Below are 15,171 nucleotides of genomic sequence, written 5' to 3'. Positions count from 1 at the left end.
CCTTTGTGCCCTGCCACATTGTGTCAACTTCTACCCTTGTAGTTTCATCTGCTGGGCCCATAGGAAGCCTGCATTTCTAAAGGCAGAATTGCTGGGTTGAAGCAAATGCACATTTGTAATTCTGATGAATTTTGCCCCCTGATGTTACCAGAAAAACAAAACAAAACAAACAAAAAACTCTTCTCATGATTTGTTTTACTGCTTTAATTGAGATTTTTTTTCAATCCATTTCAATTTATACAGGCTTCATGAATACTGCATAAGGACAACAAATAATTTAGGACATGAAACTCCTGGCTCGTAGTGGAAACCCAAGCGCTGGTTATCCGCATCTGTTGGATCACAGGATCTCGGTGCCACAAGGACACCTCGCGAGGGTTCAGCTTACACAGGGTGGAGAGCAGCAAGCCCTCTGCTCCACTCGCCCGGGCTCCTGGCTTCCAGAGTCAGGCAGAAGCAGAGCCCAAGCCGAGGCCCCCATTCCCACCCTCCCGTGAATTTTTCACTCCAAGAGAATTAAGGTTGGTGGCTGGGTTTCCCTTTTGACAGCTCGTAAGTTGTTTTCGGCTTGTAAATACAGAAGAGTGGGCTCCCCTGGAGACCTGGGGTGTGCAGCTAAAGCAGCGGGGACCTGCTGTGGCGGTCAGGGCTCCTAGGGAGAGGACAAGGGCCAGTTGCTCGCTGGGAACGTAAGCAGCTGTGCTGAAATGTCAGACAGATTTGCCCAGCTGACTCGAGTTGCCCAAGAGGGCGCAGCGTAGTAGCCCCGTCAACTGACCCTGTGCAGCCCAGCCCTGCTTAATATAGATCTGCCGGGGCTGAGCTGCAGACGGCGCTGGGCGAACCCCGCTGAGGTTCTGGGGGCGAGATCATGAGGGAGGGTTGACCTGAGCACCCGTTCCCCAGGAGAGCTTCTTGGGGTGCTTTTCTCTCCCTCTTCTTTTTGAAATCAGCTTCGATTATTTCTTCTTTTCCAGCAAAAAATAAAAACAGAGGGAAAAAAACACAACAGCAATGTCGGAGCGCAGCAGGAATTCAGATCAAGAAGAGCTGGGCCAGCTGGACGAGGATGAGCTCTTGGCCAACCTGTCCCCCGAAGAGCTGAGGGAACTGCAGTCGGAGATGGAAGCCATGGCCCCGGACCCCCACCTCCCCGTGGGAATGATCCAGAAGGACCAAACGGACAAGCCGCCCACAGGGACCTTCGACCACCGGTCCCTGGTGGACTACATGTACTGGCAGAAGGCGTCCAGGCGCATGCTGGAAGACGAGCGCGTGCCCCTCACCTTCGTGCGATCCGAGGTAACCAGCGCCTGTCCCTCGGCCGGCTGCTGCCCGCGTGGCCCTGCGAGGCCCAGGGGCCAGCACTCGGTTCTAGAGTGTGCTGTAAGATCTAACCCGACTGCAGACTGGACCTTTCTGACCCCCCTGGCCCAGCTGCGAGGGGGGGGGGGGTTGGAAGGCTGGGGGATGGGCCGGGCTCGGGGCCCTGACTCCGGACCAGACGCAGGTGTTCTCAGCACCTACTTTACTGTTAGTTTCTTTGCCCGTCAGGCCCCCTTGAGGCGCTCACAGAAGCTCTGTGTCCCCTCTGTCCTCACATAAGCAATATTCCACACACCATGTAGAGGACCTCACAGTCCCCCGGAAGTCTAGCCACTCACCCTGCCGTGGAACCAAGCGAAACAACCAAAAACGTGTAACACCCCCACCAAGTCCCGGTATCCATGGCAACGTTTAGAAACTGGTCATGGTTAGCCGTTCTAGTTCTTTCTCAGGTTTTTTTTTATAGATTAACAAAATGACACTGTCCCTGACTCTAAAACTCACTGTACATCAGCATGATTTCTTAAAAAATGGTTCCACTTCAAAATAACTTGGCAGAAAGAAGACAGTGGCCATCCAGGCGAAGCCTCTCTCAGGTATGACAGACATGTGTCTGGTCACGTTACGGTCACTCTGACCATCCTTCAGAAGGACTTGAACATGTACTCAGCTCACACAAATACGTGATCAGGTCAGAGCTGGAGGTAGACTTCACAGGGCTCTCATGTCGGGGGAGGTTCTGTGTGAACACCAGTTTTAGGGGAACAGGAGAGCTTCTGCACCCCTGCTCCCATGGCGTGATTTAAATAGCTGGGCGGTGGCTCCCCCTGCTGGGACACCTGAGAAGTGCAGGGGGAGGCCCTAGGCGGTTAAGGGCTCCGGTCAACTGTCCATCCTGACCTGCCACATATCACGGTGAGCCTGTGTCTCTTAACTGCCGCACTCGATGTCCAAAGGACACCCGTGAGGTACACATCTTGTACATGAAAGTGTAATAATGCACACGACTCTAAAAACATCGACAAGGGCCTGCTACTTCCCTTCCCAAACGGGTGACTTCCAGACCTCTGCCTAACACTCTTCCTTTTATAGCTGGCTCTTCCTTCTAGGCACTGTTCTTCAAAACAAACGGGACGTGAGACTGTGCCCAGAGCAGTCAGGGCCATTTCCACAGAACTGAGCAGACGAAATCCAAATCACTGAAAAATACCTCTTGCAAATTGCCAAACTGCTCTCGTGTACCCCGCATTATGTTGTGGTCTCAGGGGAGTGCTACGCAAGATTTGCAGACACTAGCATGCGAGTTTTAGAGCAATAAGGACACTACTGTGTAACCCAGGGTTATTGAGCACAAAGATCCTATTCAGCTATGTATGAAACAAAGACTTCAATGTGTGGATAACCAAAAAAAAAAAAAAAAAAAAAAAAAAAAAAACTGTATAAAGTTTTCAAAACAAATAACTTTACATCTGGAACTGAGCATCACTTTAAGAATAAAACAAGGCTGGGGTTGTAGCTCAGTGGTAGAACACTTGCTTAGCATGCACCAGGACCTGGTATGGGCCTCCAGCACCACACATTCAGAAAAAAAACAGGAAAAATAATTTTTAAAAATCTGGATAAAAAAATGAGCTAGGTTTTATTTTTATTTTAAGACTGTTGGCCCTCACCGTCCTTGGGGTTTCACATACGTGGACTCACCAACCATGGATCAAAAAAAAAAAAAAAAGCTTTTGAATTGAAGCCAAATGCAGCCACACAGGCTTGTAGTCCTAGCTACTTGAGAGGTGGAGGCAGGAGGATCACAAGTTCAAGGCCAGCCTGGATAACTTAATGTGATCCTGCCTGAAGATAAATACTAAAAAGGGCTGGAGAGAGCTCCGTCCTCCAGGGGTAGAGCATGTGCCCGGCCCTGAGTTCCGTCTCCAGCCCCACAGCAAGACAGTTTTGCCAATGAACTGAGTAAGTACAGGTTTCTTTGGGGCGTTATTCCCTAAGCAATGCAGTATAGTGACTATTCACAAAGCGTTCCTATGGTGTCAGGGATTATAAGTAACCTGGAGAGGCCTTAAGGAACCTGCACTCGGAAGATCTGCACAGTTAGGTCAAGCGCTATACATTCTGTAAGGGACTGAGCACCACGACTTCTGGAATGCTGGTCCTGGCACCAGTCCACTCAGGACACCGAGGGACCGCTGTGCATGAGATGAGGCAAACACAGCTAAGATTGTTCGTAGGCGTCATTGAACATGTGTCTTTGTTTTTGGTTGTATGTGTTCAGAATGTGTGGTTTATTTATATAGAAATTCAAACACTCCAGAATTATATAAGACAAAAAGTGAATATCCTCCAAATGCTTCCTCTCCTTGGAGTTTTCTCAAGTGCTCGTCTCCCTTCCCTAGAAATAGCCATGCCCTGGGCAAGCATCCCACAGACTGCTGGTGCCATCAGAAGCCTCTGCACACAGGCAGGAGGGCACCGCGGGTGTGGTCTATTGTCTGGTTTCTTTCACTGGATGGTTTTCCACTTAGCTATTTTTATCTCCAGCAGATTTTGCTCTCCTGTCTTTCCTCGTTGCTATGCACTCTAACCCACATAAACTCTCTTTCAGGAAAACACTCAAGGACAGCAGGAAGAAAGAAACCAAGGAAATAAAAATGTGGCCCACTTCCTAAAAGAAAAGCTCAATAGTGAAATATCTGCGAATAAAAGAGTATCAGATGGCCGCAGCAATGTGCAAGAAGCTGATGATGAAGAAGAGGAAGATGAGGAAGAGGAAGATGAGGAGGAGGAAGATGAGGAGGAGGAAGACGAGGAGGAAGAGGAGGAGGAAAACAATGGTGAACAGAGAGAAGAACCATCGGCAAGAGGCACAAGAGAAGCTCAGCAGCCAGTTAGAAATGGAGAGGCCAGCGGCCCCCAGAGGGCTGCCAAGTCTCCTGAGGAACAGCGAGGACAACCCGCAGCCCAGGAAAAAAGTGAGAAGAAAGTGTCAAAGCTGGATCCCAAGAAGCTGGCCCTGGACACCAGTTTCCTGAAGGTCAGCGCGAGGCCCTCGGGGAACCAGACGGACCTGGACGGGAGCCTGAGGCGCGTGCGACAGAACGACCCTGAGGTCAAGGAGCTGAACCTCAACAACATCGAGAACATCCCCAAGGAGATGCTGCTGGACTTCGTCAATGCCATGAAGAAGAACAAGCACGTGAGGACGCTCAGCCTGGCCAACGTGGGCGCCGACGAGAGCGTGGGCTTCGCGCTGGCCAACATGCTGCGGGAGAACAGGAGCGTCCGCACGCTCAACATCGAGTCCAACTTCATCACCGGGAAGGGCATCGTGGCCATCATGCGGTGCCTGCAGTTCAACGAGACGCTCACCGAGCTGCGCTTCCACAACCAGCGCCACATGCTGGGCCACCACGCGGAGATGGAGATCGCCCGGCTCCTCAAGGCCAACCACACACTGCTCAAGCTGGGCTACCACTTTGAGCTCCCGGGTCCCAGAATGGTGGTCACGAATCTGCTCACCAGGAATCAGGACAAACAGAGGCAGAAAAGGCAGGAAGAACAGAAGCAGCAGCAGCTCAAAGAGCAGAGGAAGCTCATCGCCATGCTGGAGAACGGCCTGGGGCTTCCCCCAGGGATGTGGGAGATGCTGGGAGGGCCCATGCCCGACCCCAGAATGCAGGGGTTCCTCCAGCCCCCTCCGGGGCCTCCCGGCCCCCACGGCCCCCACGCCGTCCCCTTCGGCCACAGAAACGAGTCGGCCAAAAAGCCATCCCAGCCTCCGCAGTACAGGACGGACCCCGACTCCTTCCGTGTGGTGAAGCTGAAGAGGATCCAACGCAAATCCCGCATGCCCGAGGCCCGGGAGCCGCCCGAGAAAACCAACCTCAAAGATGTGATCAAGACCCTCAAACCCGTGCCGAGAAACAGGCCACCTCCCCTGGTGGAGATCACGCCCAGAGACCAGCTCTTGAATGACATCCGCCACAGCAACGTTGCTTACCTTAAACCCGTAAGTAGGGGCTGGGGGGACGGTAAACCAGGACCACATGACCTGTGCCCCCGCTCCAGCCCCTGGCATGTCAACACTTGCAGGCACCAGTGGCGGCTCGCTGGGGAAGCCAGGCAGCTGCCCAGCGGGTCTAAAGTACCGGCAGTCCTAAGGACTATGGGCTTATGAGTTCTGGGACACAAATCTTAGCAGCTAGGGTCTACAGAGCACTTACCATGAGCCGGAGTTGACCCATAGTCACCTTAATTCTGTAAGGTGGGCCCTGTTATTCTCCTCACTTTGTAAATAGGAGACTGAGGCTCAGAGATGTTAATTGGCTGTCTCGGAGATTCAGCTAAGAAGTGGCAGAGCTGATCTTGAATCACCCCGTTCTGAGTTCAGGGTCAAGCTTTTATGCACTCTGCTACTCTGAACCCCCCCGGTACAAACACAAAATGACACCATGTGAGCCACACAGAGCTGACAGAGATCTCCAGGAACCTGCCAGGAGGCACAAACCAAGAGACCAGACTTGTAGGTAGCCGGGGAAACACCACAGAGTTGGCGCTCTTTTCAGATGAAGAGAGACCACTTGAGCTGCATTTACCTCTCACGTGTTAGGGGCAGAGGGGTGAACTTCAGCCTAGCGTCTCTGTGAATCAGCAGAGGTTTAGGATATCTAGCAGCACTTGGTTTGTTGACTCACTCTTCGTCTAAGAGAAGAAGTTCTACTCCTTGCAGCTGAGGTTGCAGAAAGGAAAGCTCTTTTGTCATTATGCTGGCATCTACAGATGCTGAAGAACATTCTGTAGATCACACAGATGGATACAGGGCTGTATTATTTCAAAATCTTGCATGTGATTTAGCCAAGAGATCAGATATATTATTCCATCATAGAAGGTCACATTTTTTAAAGCTATGTTAAATACATGCCCATACAATCTTGTGTTTTTCTGCTTTAAAGAACTGTTTTAAAATAAGGTAGTTCTTACTTCCCTAGCTCTGCATTCAAGAGAGAAATGCTGCTTATCCACATGCGCGCACACATGTATTTCTTATTTCCATCTCTTAGAAACACTGTGACAGGACTCCATTTTCTAAATCAGACTTGAATTCCCTCTGAGACTTGGAGGGAGGCTGAATCCTCCTGGGGCGGGCGCCAGGGGAGAACAGTGGAGGTCACATGGGGTCAGGCGGGTTCTTTACCTGACCTTGGGCACACGTCAGGACTGCCCACACTGCCTTTCTGGGGGATGGGGTGTTGCTTGATAAAACCAGCTCTGCCACTTCTTTTATAACCAGCCATTGGCAAGGAATATCCAAGCCACCGTGGTGGTTATGGGGTCAGAAAATAGCAGTCTAAAGAATGAGCTCCCCCCTCTTTATTATTTATTTATTTATTTATTTTTGGCAGTGCTGGGGATTGAACCCAGGGCCTTAGTGCTTGCAAGGCAAGCACTCTACCAACTGAGCTACCTCCCCAGCCCTCCCTGCTCTTTTTTTAAATATTAAAGGCAGCATGTGACTTCAGATTAGGAGAGGGAATGAAGTCTGAATGGTCTTCAGAACCAGCTGCCTGACTTGTGGCCACCCTGCACTGTCCATCAACCCAACACACACTCATGTCGGCCCTGTGGAGGGGAAGGGAGCCCCAGAGGACAGGCCAGGGGCAGTCTTGACCTCATGGTGTTTACAATGTGGATTTTCAGTCTTCAGGGTCAAATCTCTTCACCTCTGACCCCCAACTGAGAACACTTCAGCTTTGGGTCTAAATCCTAGTGCAAAAGACATTAAAATAAATTCACGGGCTGATTGCAGGAACACCTTACTAAGCGCTAACTTTAATTCTAACACTCTCCCGAGTTCAATGTGCTTTCTTTTTATAAAATAAACTAAGGTAGGGCTGGGGATATAGCTCAGTTGGTAGAGTGCTTGCCTTGCAAGCACAAGGCCCTGGGTTCAATCCCCAGCACAGCAAAATAAATAAATAAACTAAGATAAAAGTGCTGCAGAGTCAACCATGAAAACCTTTTTGAAGGACAGACTTGCCCATCAGCCTCTGCATTGAAATGGCTCTTAACTAATCGAGAAACTGGCGATTTCTCCTTCCTTTGATTGCCTGGCTTGGCTGGCAACAGCCCTCTTTTTGCATGTATCTTAGTTACACAATACCCTTATTTTATTTGTTTGTTTATTTTTTTTTATGTGGTGCTGAGGATCAAACCCAGTGCTTCACACATGCTAGGCAAGCGCTCTACCACTGAGCCACAGTCCCAGCCCCTTGTATCTCAGTTACAAATGTCACATACATACCATCATCTATTTGGTCCTGTGAAACTCTGTGAGGAAAAAAAATCGTGAAAATTCATCATTCCACTAACAAAAATCCACTTCACCCCAATACCAATTCACTCCCTGATGGTCTGGTTTTACGCCTCAAATACCTGCGTTAAGGTATAATCCGTTAAAAGACAGTTTAATTTTTTAACCTTTTTATTTTGAAATCATTTTAGACAGCGAGCAGTGTAAAAATAATAGAATTCTTATGTACATGTCACCTTTTACCATGTGGCTTTATCATCCTTTGAATGCTGTTGGGGTGCAGCAGGGCACACGGCTCACTGCAGGTGGTCACAGCTGGAAGAGGTCTGAGGCGGGCACCCTGCACACCTAGGGCCAGCCTCAGCGAACCGCCACCTGGCCTGAGATGCATCTGGTTTCAGAGCCCTGGAAATATTGCAAACGTGCATCTCGTCGGACTCCGTGAAATAGGTTAGACACAGGGAGTGGGCGTCACAGCATCCCAGCAAAAGAGGGAATTTGGGTCGGTCAGAAGGGACATGACGGCGTTCACTTCATAGAGATGAGGTCACAGGTTTTATAGGCTGGGGCCCAGAGGCCCTCCAACACCCAGATCTGCAAGAATGAGGTTAAAACTAGTGCACTTTTTGAAATCTTGTGGTTTCCCTTAACTGATGTTCCTAACTATAACATCGATGGTTGAATAACACACCTAAAGATCATTTTATTCTTTTTTTTAACATTGAAGATATTAAGCCAGGGATGCTCTACCACTAAGCTATATCCCCAGTCCTTTTTATTTTTTATTTTGAGATGGGGTCTCTCTGCGAGGCAGCAGCCCTGGGTCACTGTGGCACCAGCATTAGGCTTGCCTGGGCTCCTCCCGGAACAGGGGGTGAGGCCCTCGTCGTCACACACGCTGCGGTTCACCACCCAGAGGAGTGTTCGCACCTTTCACTGAGACACAGATCCCACCGCGGGGCCTGCTTGATTCCGAGGCCAGCTCGCATCTCGAGCAGACCCCAGGTTCCGTGCCAGGCAAGGGGCTGGGAACATTCGCTCCGTCTCCCTCTGGCCTCACGTGTCTAGTTCAGGTCTGAACTGTCCCCAGCCCCTGGCCGGCAACTCTGTGTTCGGTAACATCCCAGCAGCCTTCTTCACCCGAAGGCTCCTGGGTGGGCCAGCACTGGCTGTGACCGTTGAGATTCTGGATGCGAACCTTCACTCTGCCTCTGGCCATCCTTCTCTGCTTCACTTGTCAGCTCTTCCTTCCCTCCTGCCAGGCCCTGAGATCCTATCCTCCTGCTGTTTTGTTCCCCATCTTCTCCTTTTGTGTCTGTGTCACATCCTCTGGAACAGTCCTCCATTTCCTTTCCCTGCAGATCCCCTGAGGCTTTCTTAGCATCCTTGGTCAATGTGTCCCCAAGCTAAGCTTTTCTGTGTGGGCCTGGCTATTGTACCAGGTTCCCGACTTTCCTTGGTGTTAGGCTTTGAGTCTGGACTTTGCTGCCAAAGGCTCAAGGGTTGAGAGCGTGGTCCCCAGTGCACAAGGCTCTAAGGCGGGGCTCTGAATGGGTGATGGGCCCCTGAGGGCTGTACCCTCATCAGAGGCTCAATCCAGGTGTGGACTACTGTGTGTGTGGACCACTGTGTCCCGTCCCTGGCCCCTTCCTCGCGCTGCTTCCTGCCTGCTGTGAGTTGAGCAGCTCCTTCACCACAGCCTTCCGCCATGACATTCTGCCTCACCTCAGCCCAGAGCGACGCAGCCAATTGAGCGGGAGCTGAAACCTCTGAGGCAGTGAGCCAAAATAAGTCTTTCTTCCTCTAAGTTGGTCGTGTCAGGTGATTGGACGCAGTGACAAAAAGCCTGACACATTTGGTGTAGGCATTCTCTCACGCATTCAGATCTAAAACCTTAGCGTCATCTTCAAACTCGATTTCCTGCCTCCACAACAGAAATCGGGAGCATCTACGAGGGCCAAAACCAAATGGCAACGGTAACTGTGGAAATGCTGATCCTTAAAAAGGGAGGCCGTGCAGAGGAAAGGGTGTGGCATTTCAGGCTCATCTCAAAAGAGCACGCAGTCCAGGAACTCCGAACCAGAAGTCCCTTCCCATAATTCCAGGCGGGAAAGGTTTTTGATATACAATTTTCTAAAGTCTATGCCATAATTCTCAAAATTTGATAGGTCACTGGGCCCACTCCAGAGTCTCTGGCTCAGTCGGCCTTAGAGGGGGCCTGGGGATTTCCAGTTTTAGCCAGTTCTCTAGTGATGCTGATGCAGCCTTTCCCGGGACCACATTTTGATGACCACGACCTTAGGACACTGTGGCAAATGACCTCTCTGACATTTTCCCATGAGGGCCTTGCTTTCCGACCTCATAACCACCCTGTGCCTCAGATTATCATTTGTTCCATCTATTGAAACCTGCCCGATTCCCAAGGTCTGCCTCAAATGCTGCTTCTTACACGCAAAATCAGAACGTGACAGCGCCCTGCCAGGTGCTTCCGCCTTCTGCAGGACCTGCCTTACGGCACCTCCCGCGCTCTGCTCCAGGTGAGGGCCCGGGGACACAGCGGCCATCTCCTGCAGGATTCCATGCCCCTCAGCAGGTCTTGCTCATCTCTGTCCTGGATGCCCACTGAGGAGCTGGCCCAGAGCAGAACTGGGTAGAGACGCCGGAGTTGAGTAACCCTCCACGAAGCAGAGGGTCCCAGCCCGCCTGGCCCCGACCCGTGGCACCTACGCATGCACTACACACGCGCACACCACGCTCCCTCAAAACGCCGATCCTGCCCACCTGGTGCGTGCAGGGGGAGCAGGCTCCCCGCCGACCTTGCTAGTTGGCACCTGTTTCTCAGGTTCGATGCTGCGGCATCAGCTCCAGCTCTCTCCATCGTGGCTTCCGTCTTCTCGTCCCGCTTAGACACGTCTCCGAGCACTACGAAAATACCTACTCGTCTTACAACTTCTATAGCTCCTAGTTCTTAAAAAATATTTGATAGTACCGATGAATTAAAGGGTACTGTCTAGAAGTAAGGTCCACATAGTCAACCGTCGTTTACTGACTTGGTCCTCTTCACCCAGTGAGCTGCCAGGTTGGCCACGCTGGCAACATGTTGTAGCCCGGTGCAGAGGCACTCGCCTAAGATCCCAGCAACCTGGGAGGCTGAGGTAGGAGGATTACAAGTTCAAAGCAGCCTCAGCAAGTTAGTGAGGCTCTAAGCAACATAGTGAGACCCTTGCTCAAAAATAAATAGATAAATAAATAAATAAATAAATAAATAAATAAATAAATAAAAGTCTGGGGATGTGGCTCAGTGGCGAAGTCACTCTGAGTTCAATTCCCAGATCCAAAAAAGAAAGATGTTATTAGGCCTTTTAGTTTGTTTTGTTGGGTTGGTGTCACGTTTCACTTTTTAAAATATTACTCTGAAAGCCTTTGATGCATATAAACATATATGAAGATCCGTAGTTCAAAGGTTGCAGTTATTTTTTTTTTTGTACTGGGGATTGAACTCAGGGGCACTTGACCACTGAGCCACACCCCAGGCCCTATTTTGTATTTTACTTAGAGACAGGGCCTCACTGAGTTGCTTAGTGCCTCACTTTTGCTGAGGCTGGCTTTGAACTTGGAATCTTCCTGCCTCAGCCTCCCAAGTTGCTGGGATGATAGGCGTGGCCACCACGCCTGGCAAAGGCTGCTCTCTTCTAGCCGTTTATTGCAACTTCATGGTTCAGTACCTGGCCCACGTGCTGCTCATCGCTCTTAATTATCAGTGTTTTCTGTGGGCGAGCCCTGCCAAGGTACAGCCAGCCCCACCCTTTCCCAGGCACAGGGCCGCAGTACACAGAGGACCCTTGGTTCAAAGCCTGGGCAGGTGGCCGCACATGCACCATCCTCTCTGGTGGGCAGGATGCTGGGGACCTTCCCTAGCCATGGTCCTGAGCAGAACCTGCTGGGAGAGGAACCAGAGCCGGAGGCTGCCCTGGCGGGTGGAGATGGGCTATCAGGGGGAAACAGCCTTAGCCATACAAACAGAGCGTCCCTTAACTTCCCGAGCATCTTCTGGAAGGTACGAATGAGTCACCCTCTTGAAACCCAGAAGGACTTGCCCGGGTCGGTTTGTCTATTTCTGACAATGATTGTCCCTTTCTGACAATGATTGTCCCCGGGGACTGGAATTGAGAAGGGTGAGTGCTTTTTAACCCCCATGTTTTTATTGGTTCATTTTAATTGTGCATAATGGTGGGATTCGTTGTGACATATCTGCACATGTGGATGATATGACAATATTCGGTCAATATCATTCCCCAGTATTCCCCTGTCCCTCCCTGGGGCCCTTTCCTTGGCTCTACTGATCTTCCCTATGAAACAGAAGTAGGAAGCGGGTTTGCAAAGTTGAACTTATGTTACTCTTTTGTGATTTTTAAATTTTTTGTCTTCAGGGAGTTTGTCAGATAATGTTTTTTAATTTTACTGAGCAACAAATTAGGAATGCCTTTCAAAGAGGACAAATGATATATCTGTTCATCTTGCGGGTGGTATTTTCAAAGGCAGATTTGGTTCGAATCCTGCCCTTCTTCCTAGCTGTGTGTCCTTAGGAAGGGATTCTCCTCTCTGAGCCATTTCCCTCTGTACGAGGCCACTGTAGGACATAGGGAGATGTTCTTAAATTTAAGTGTTGATATTGACTACTCTCTTGTATTTGTAACTTAGTGTTTACCCTTGTGAAGTGGATCCTTATTGTCACTTTACAGTCAAGGAAACTGATGCCCAGCACCCCCCAAGCAGTGAATGCAGTGCCAACTTTGAACTGAGCCCCAGACCACCCCCGCCCCTTGTTTCTGTGATGATGTTTTCCACGCGCTCAAACACCCGGACACACTCCCAGGCGTTAGAAAGTGCCCAGTGCGTGGTGGCCGAGGCTGCTGCTGTCTTATGATTTTGGAGGGCTCTCTGCCAGAATTCCTTATCCTTTCCGTGTCCATTGAGGCATGGATTTGTGGGTTTTGCTGTAAGGCTCTTGAATTTCCAGGATTAATTTTCCCCTTTTCTTCAAATTCTTAAATCACAGGTGCAACTGCCAAAAGAACTGGCATAAGTGGCAACAGAATGATCTAGAAGAACCAGAGAATGAAGCAATGACTGTTGGGCTCAAGCTGCGGGCTATTTCGGCAGCACTGCTGGGAGCGGGTCCTCCAAACACCTGGGGTCCGTCTAAGAGGCAGAAAGGTCAGACAAGGGCAGAAGAGGAAGGTGGACTGAGATAACGTCTAATACCCATAGGCCACGTTTTCTACTGCCAATCAAGCTGAGTGATTTGGGTGAGATTTGCGAGTCATGCTTCCAGAAGCAGCAGTTTGAAACATTTGTGCAAACATTTGCTTTCTTCTGGTAAATAACAATAAATACGACGGCAGTGTTGACTTTGTGCCTCCAGGCTTCCTCCTGCCGGCTTCTCTGGGGCCCTTCACACGCCACACAGGGACGAGGCTGAGTCTCACTGGCATGTGAGGGGCACACTGTGCTCCTGGCCCACCCGGGTTTTGAAATGGAAGGATGGTTCATTGCTCACCTCTGGACAATCCAGGTCGATTTCATGCCCAACCCTCCCTGGCTCTCTCCCTCAGGGACTCCTCTGATGTTCTGGGGTATTCTTTGGGGAGGATATCTCAGGAACATGACCCTGAAGCCAGAGGATGTGACAGAGTGTCACCAAAAGAGTAATAAGAAAAGTAAACTCTGCGTTTGTGATAAAGCTGGTGACCGCCTTTCTATACATGGACAGTGGAGGCAACCTGCAGCTTTGTAGGAAAAATTCAACTGGGGGTGGGTGTAAATAATAGAGGTATTGGCAAGCTGGGTTTTAGCTATTATAGGTATAAGGACATCTTGGGTATTTTAACCTTAATCTCTGAGTCTGATTTGATCTTGTTCTCCTCTAAACCTGAAGGAAGCTTACAGGATTGAACTCCCTAGCCTGTCTTTGAGGGCTCCCTTGACCGGGCTAACAGTCTCATGCCCCACAGACCCTTTATATTCCTCTTGGTAAGGACATCCTCCTGTGTGCTCCAGGACCCTGGCACAGGGTGGTCCGCAGAAGGCTTCTCTCTGTCCCCACATATGAAAGTCTCATCCAGTCTCCAGAGCCGGTGTCCAGTCCCATCTCCTCCACAAGGACATCCCCGGCAGATCCAGCTCCATTTCCAGAGCCTCACCTGTCCTTCTGGGCAGGAGGTGCGTAGCATCTAGGGCTCTACTGTAACAGGAGTGGACCTGAGCTGGGAGTTAGCTGCTCTTTACCTGGTGGACTCCCGGCACCGCCTCCCTCCCCCGTGGGGTCCCAGCTGATGCCTAGGGGCAGAGCCTGGGAGGAGGGCTCTGAAGGGGGCAAACCACCAGAAGGAAATGTGGTCTGGTCTGTTGGAGGATTATTTAGCCAATGCAAAAATGCAAAAGTAGCCAAACTCCAACAGTTACAGTTTCCAATCCAGTAAGTAACTTAAAATAGCCGACAGCCCGTGGCTTCCTTCTCTCTCCTTTAACAGTTTCAGTAAACATCCTCGCAGAACAGCAGGATGGTGAAGAAAGGGCTGCAATAAATAAGACTTCCTAAGTGTCCGCACCTCTGCACCAAGTCAAGCCCCGAGGACCAACCCTCCAACACCGTGAAAGGCAGCCTGAGCATCAGAGGCCAGGTTCCGGGAACCCTGTGCCAGGGCCTGCTCACCACAGCAAGGTCGAGTTTCCGAAGTGCTCTTGGTACTGAAAGAGGATTTTTTTTTAAACCTTTATTTTATTTTTATGTGGTGCTGAGGGTCGAACCCAGGGTCTCACACGTGCTAGGTGAGTACGCTACCCCTGAGTCACGACCCCAGCCCCTGAAAGAGGATTTTAACCCCAGGCTGCTCAAAGAAAAGACGACCCGGTTTCCTGATTCCCTGCCTCGGTGGCACCCAGGTTTTGACAAGAGAGTGGCAGCAGTTCACCCGAAGGCTCTTCTGCTTTCCATTCCCAGCTGAAGAGCTGAGTTGAAGAATTTAACTTACCTTTAAAATGTGATGCTCACTGACACCATTTGTGTGTTCTGGTGTTCTATTCTTCCAGAATTAACCTCTGGCCATTAGAAGTTACAAGCATCCTTTTTTTTGGGGGGGAGGGGGGGTTGTTGATGGAGCTTTATTTAATTAATTTATTCATACGTGGTGCTGAGAATCGAACCCAGTACCTCACATGGAGGCAAGTGCTCTATCACTGGGCCCCAGCCCCAGTCCCTGGCAATGAGTATCCTTTTTAATTCAGATTGTCACTTTCTCCAAAAGGAAGCCACACAGCAGAACTAACTCACCCTGTACAAAATGGAAGGATCTAGGAAGAAATCCATGTCAGGTTTAAAAGCAGAGCCCCTCCAAACTCAATTCTGGCTGCAAATTAATCAAGTATGAAGTTTTTGCTAAACGGTGTTGGGCACACAGGGTGGGCGTGTTTGCTGTATAGAACGTCCTCACGGTTTCAAGGGTGGTCACCGAGTTTCTCAGTTACAT

The 15,171-nt window shown here is 50.3% G+C and overlaps 1 protein-coding gene across 2 annotated transcripts; it reads left to right on the top strand.

Moving 5' to 3' along the window:
* The first annotated feature begins 223 nt into the window (after positions 1-223).
* LMOD3 (leiomodin 3) lies at positions 224-13,053 on the top strand. 2 transcript variants are annotated; one of them, XM_079122395.1, is made up of 4 exons: positions 224-552; positions 978-1,302; positions 3,938-5,341; positions 12,702-13,053. In XM_079122395.1, the coding sequence occupies exons 2-4, from the start codon at positions 1,015-1,017 to the stop codon at positions 12,726-12,728; spliced, it is 1,719 nt and encodes a 572-aa protein (XP_078978521.1). In that variant the 5' UTR covers positions 224-552; positions 978-1,014; the 3' UTR covers positions 12,729-13,053. The 2 variants fall into 2 exon arrangements, with proteins under 2 accessions (XP_078978521.1, XP_078978520.1); XM_079122394.1 differs by lacking the exon at positions 224-552 and having other exon boundaries at positions 804-1,302.
* Positions 13,054-15,171: the final 2,118 nt, after the last annotated feature.

This window comes from Sciurus vulgaris (genome assembly GCF_902686455.1).
Source record: "Sciurus vulgaris genome assembly, chromosome: 19".
NCBI lineage: Eukaryota > Metazoa > Chordata > Mammalia > Rodentia > Sciuridae > Sciurus > Sciurus vulgaris.
Note: the sequence above shows the minus strand (reverse complement) of the source record. Positions and strands in the feature narration are given on the sequence as shown.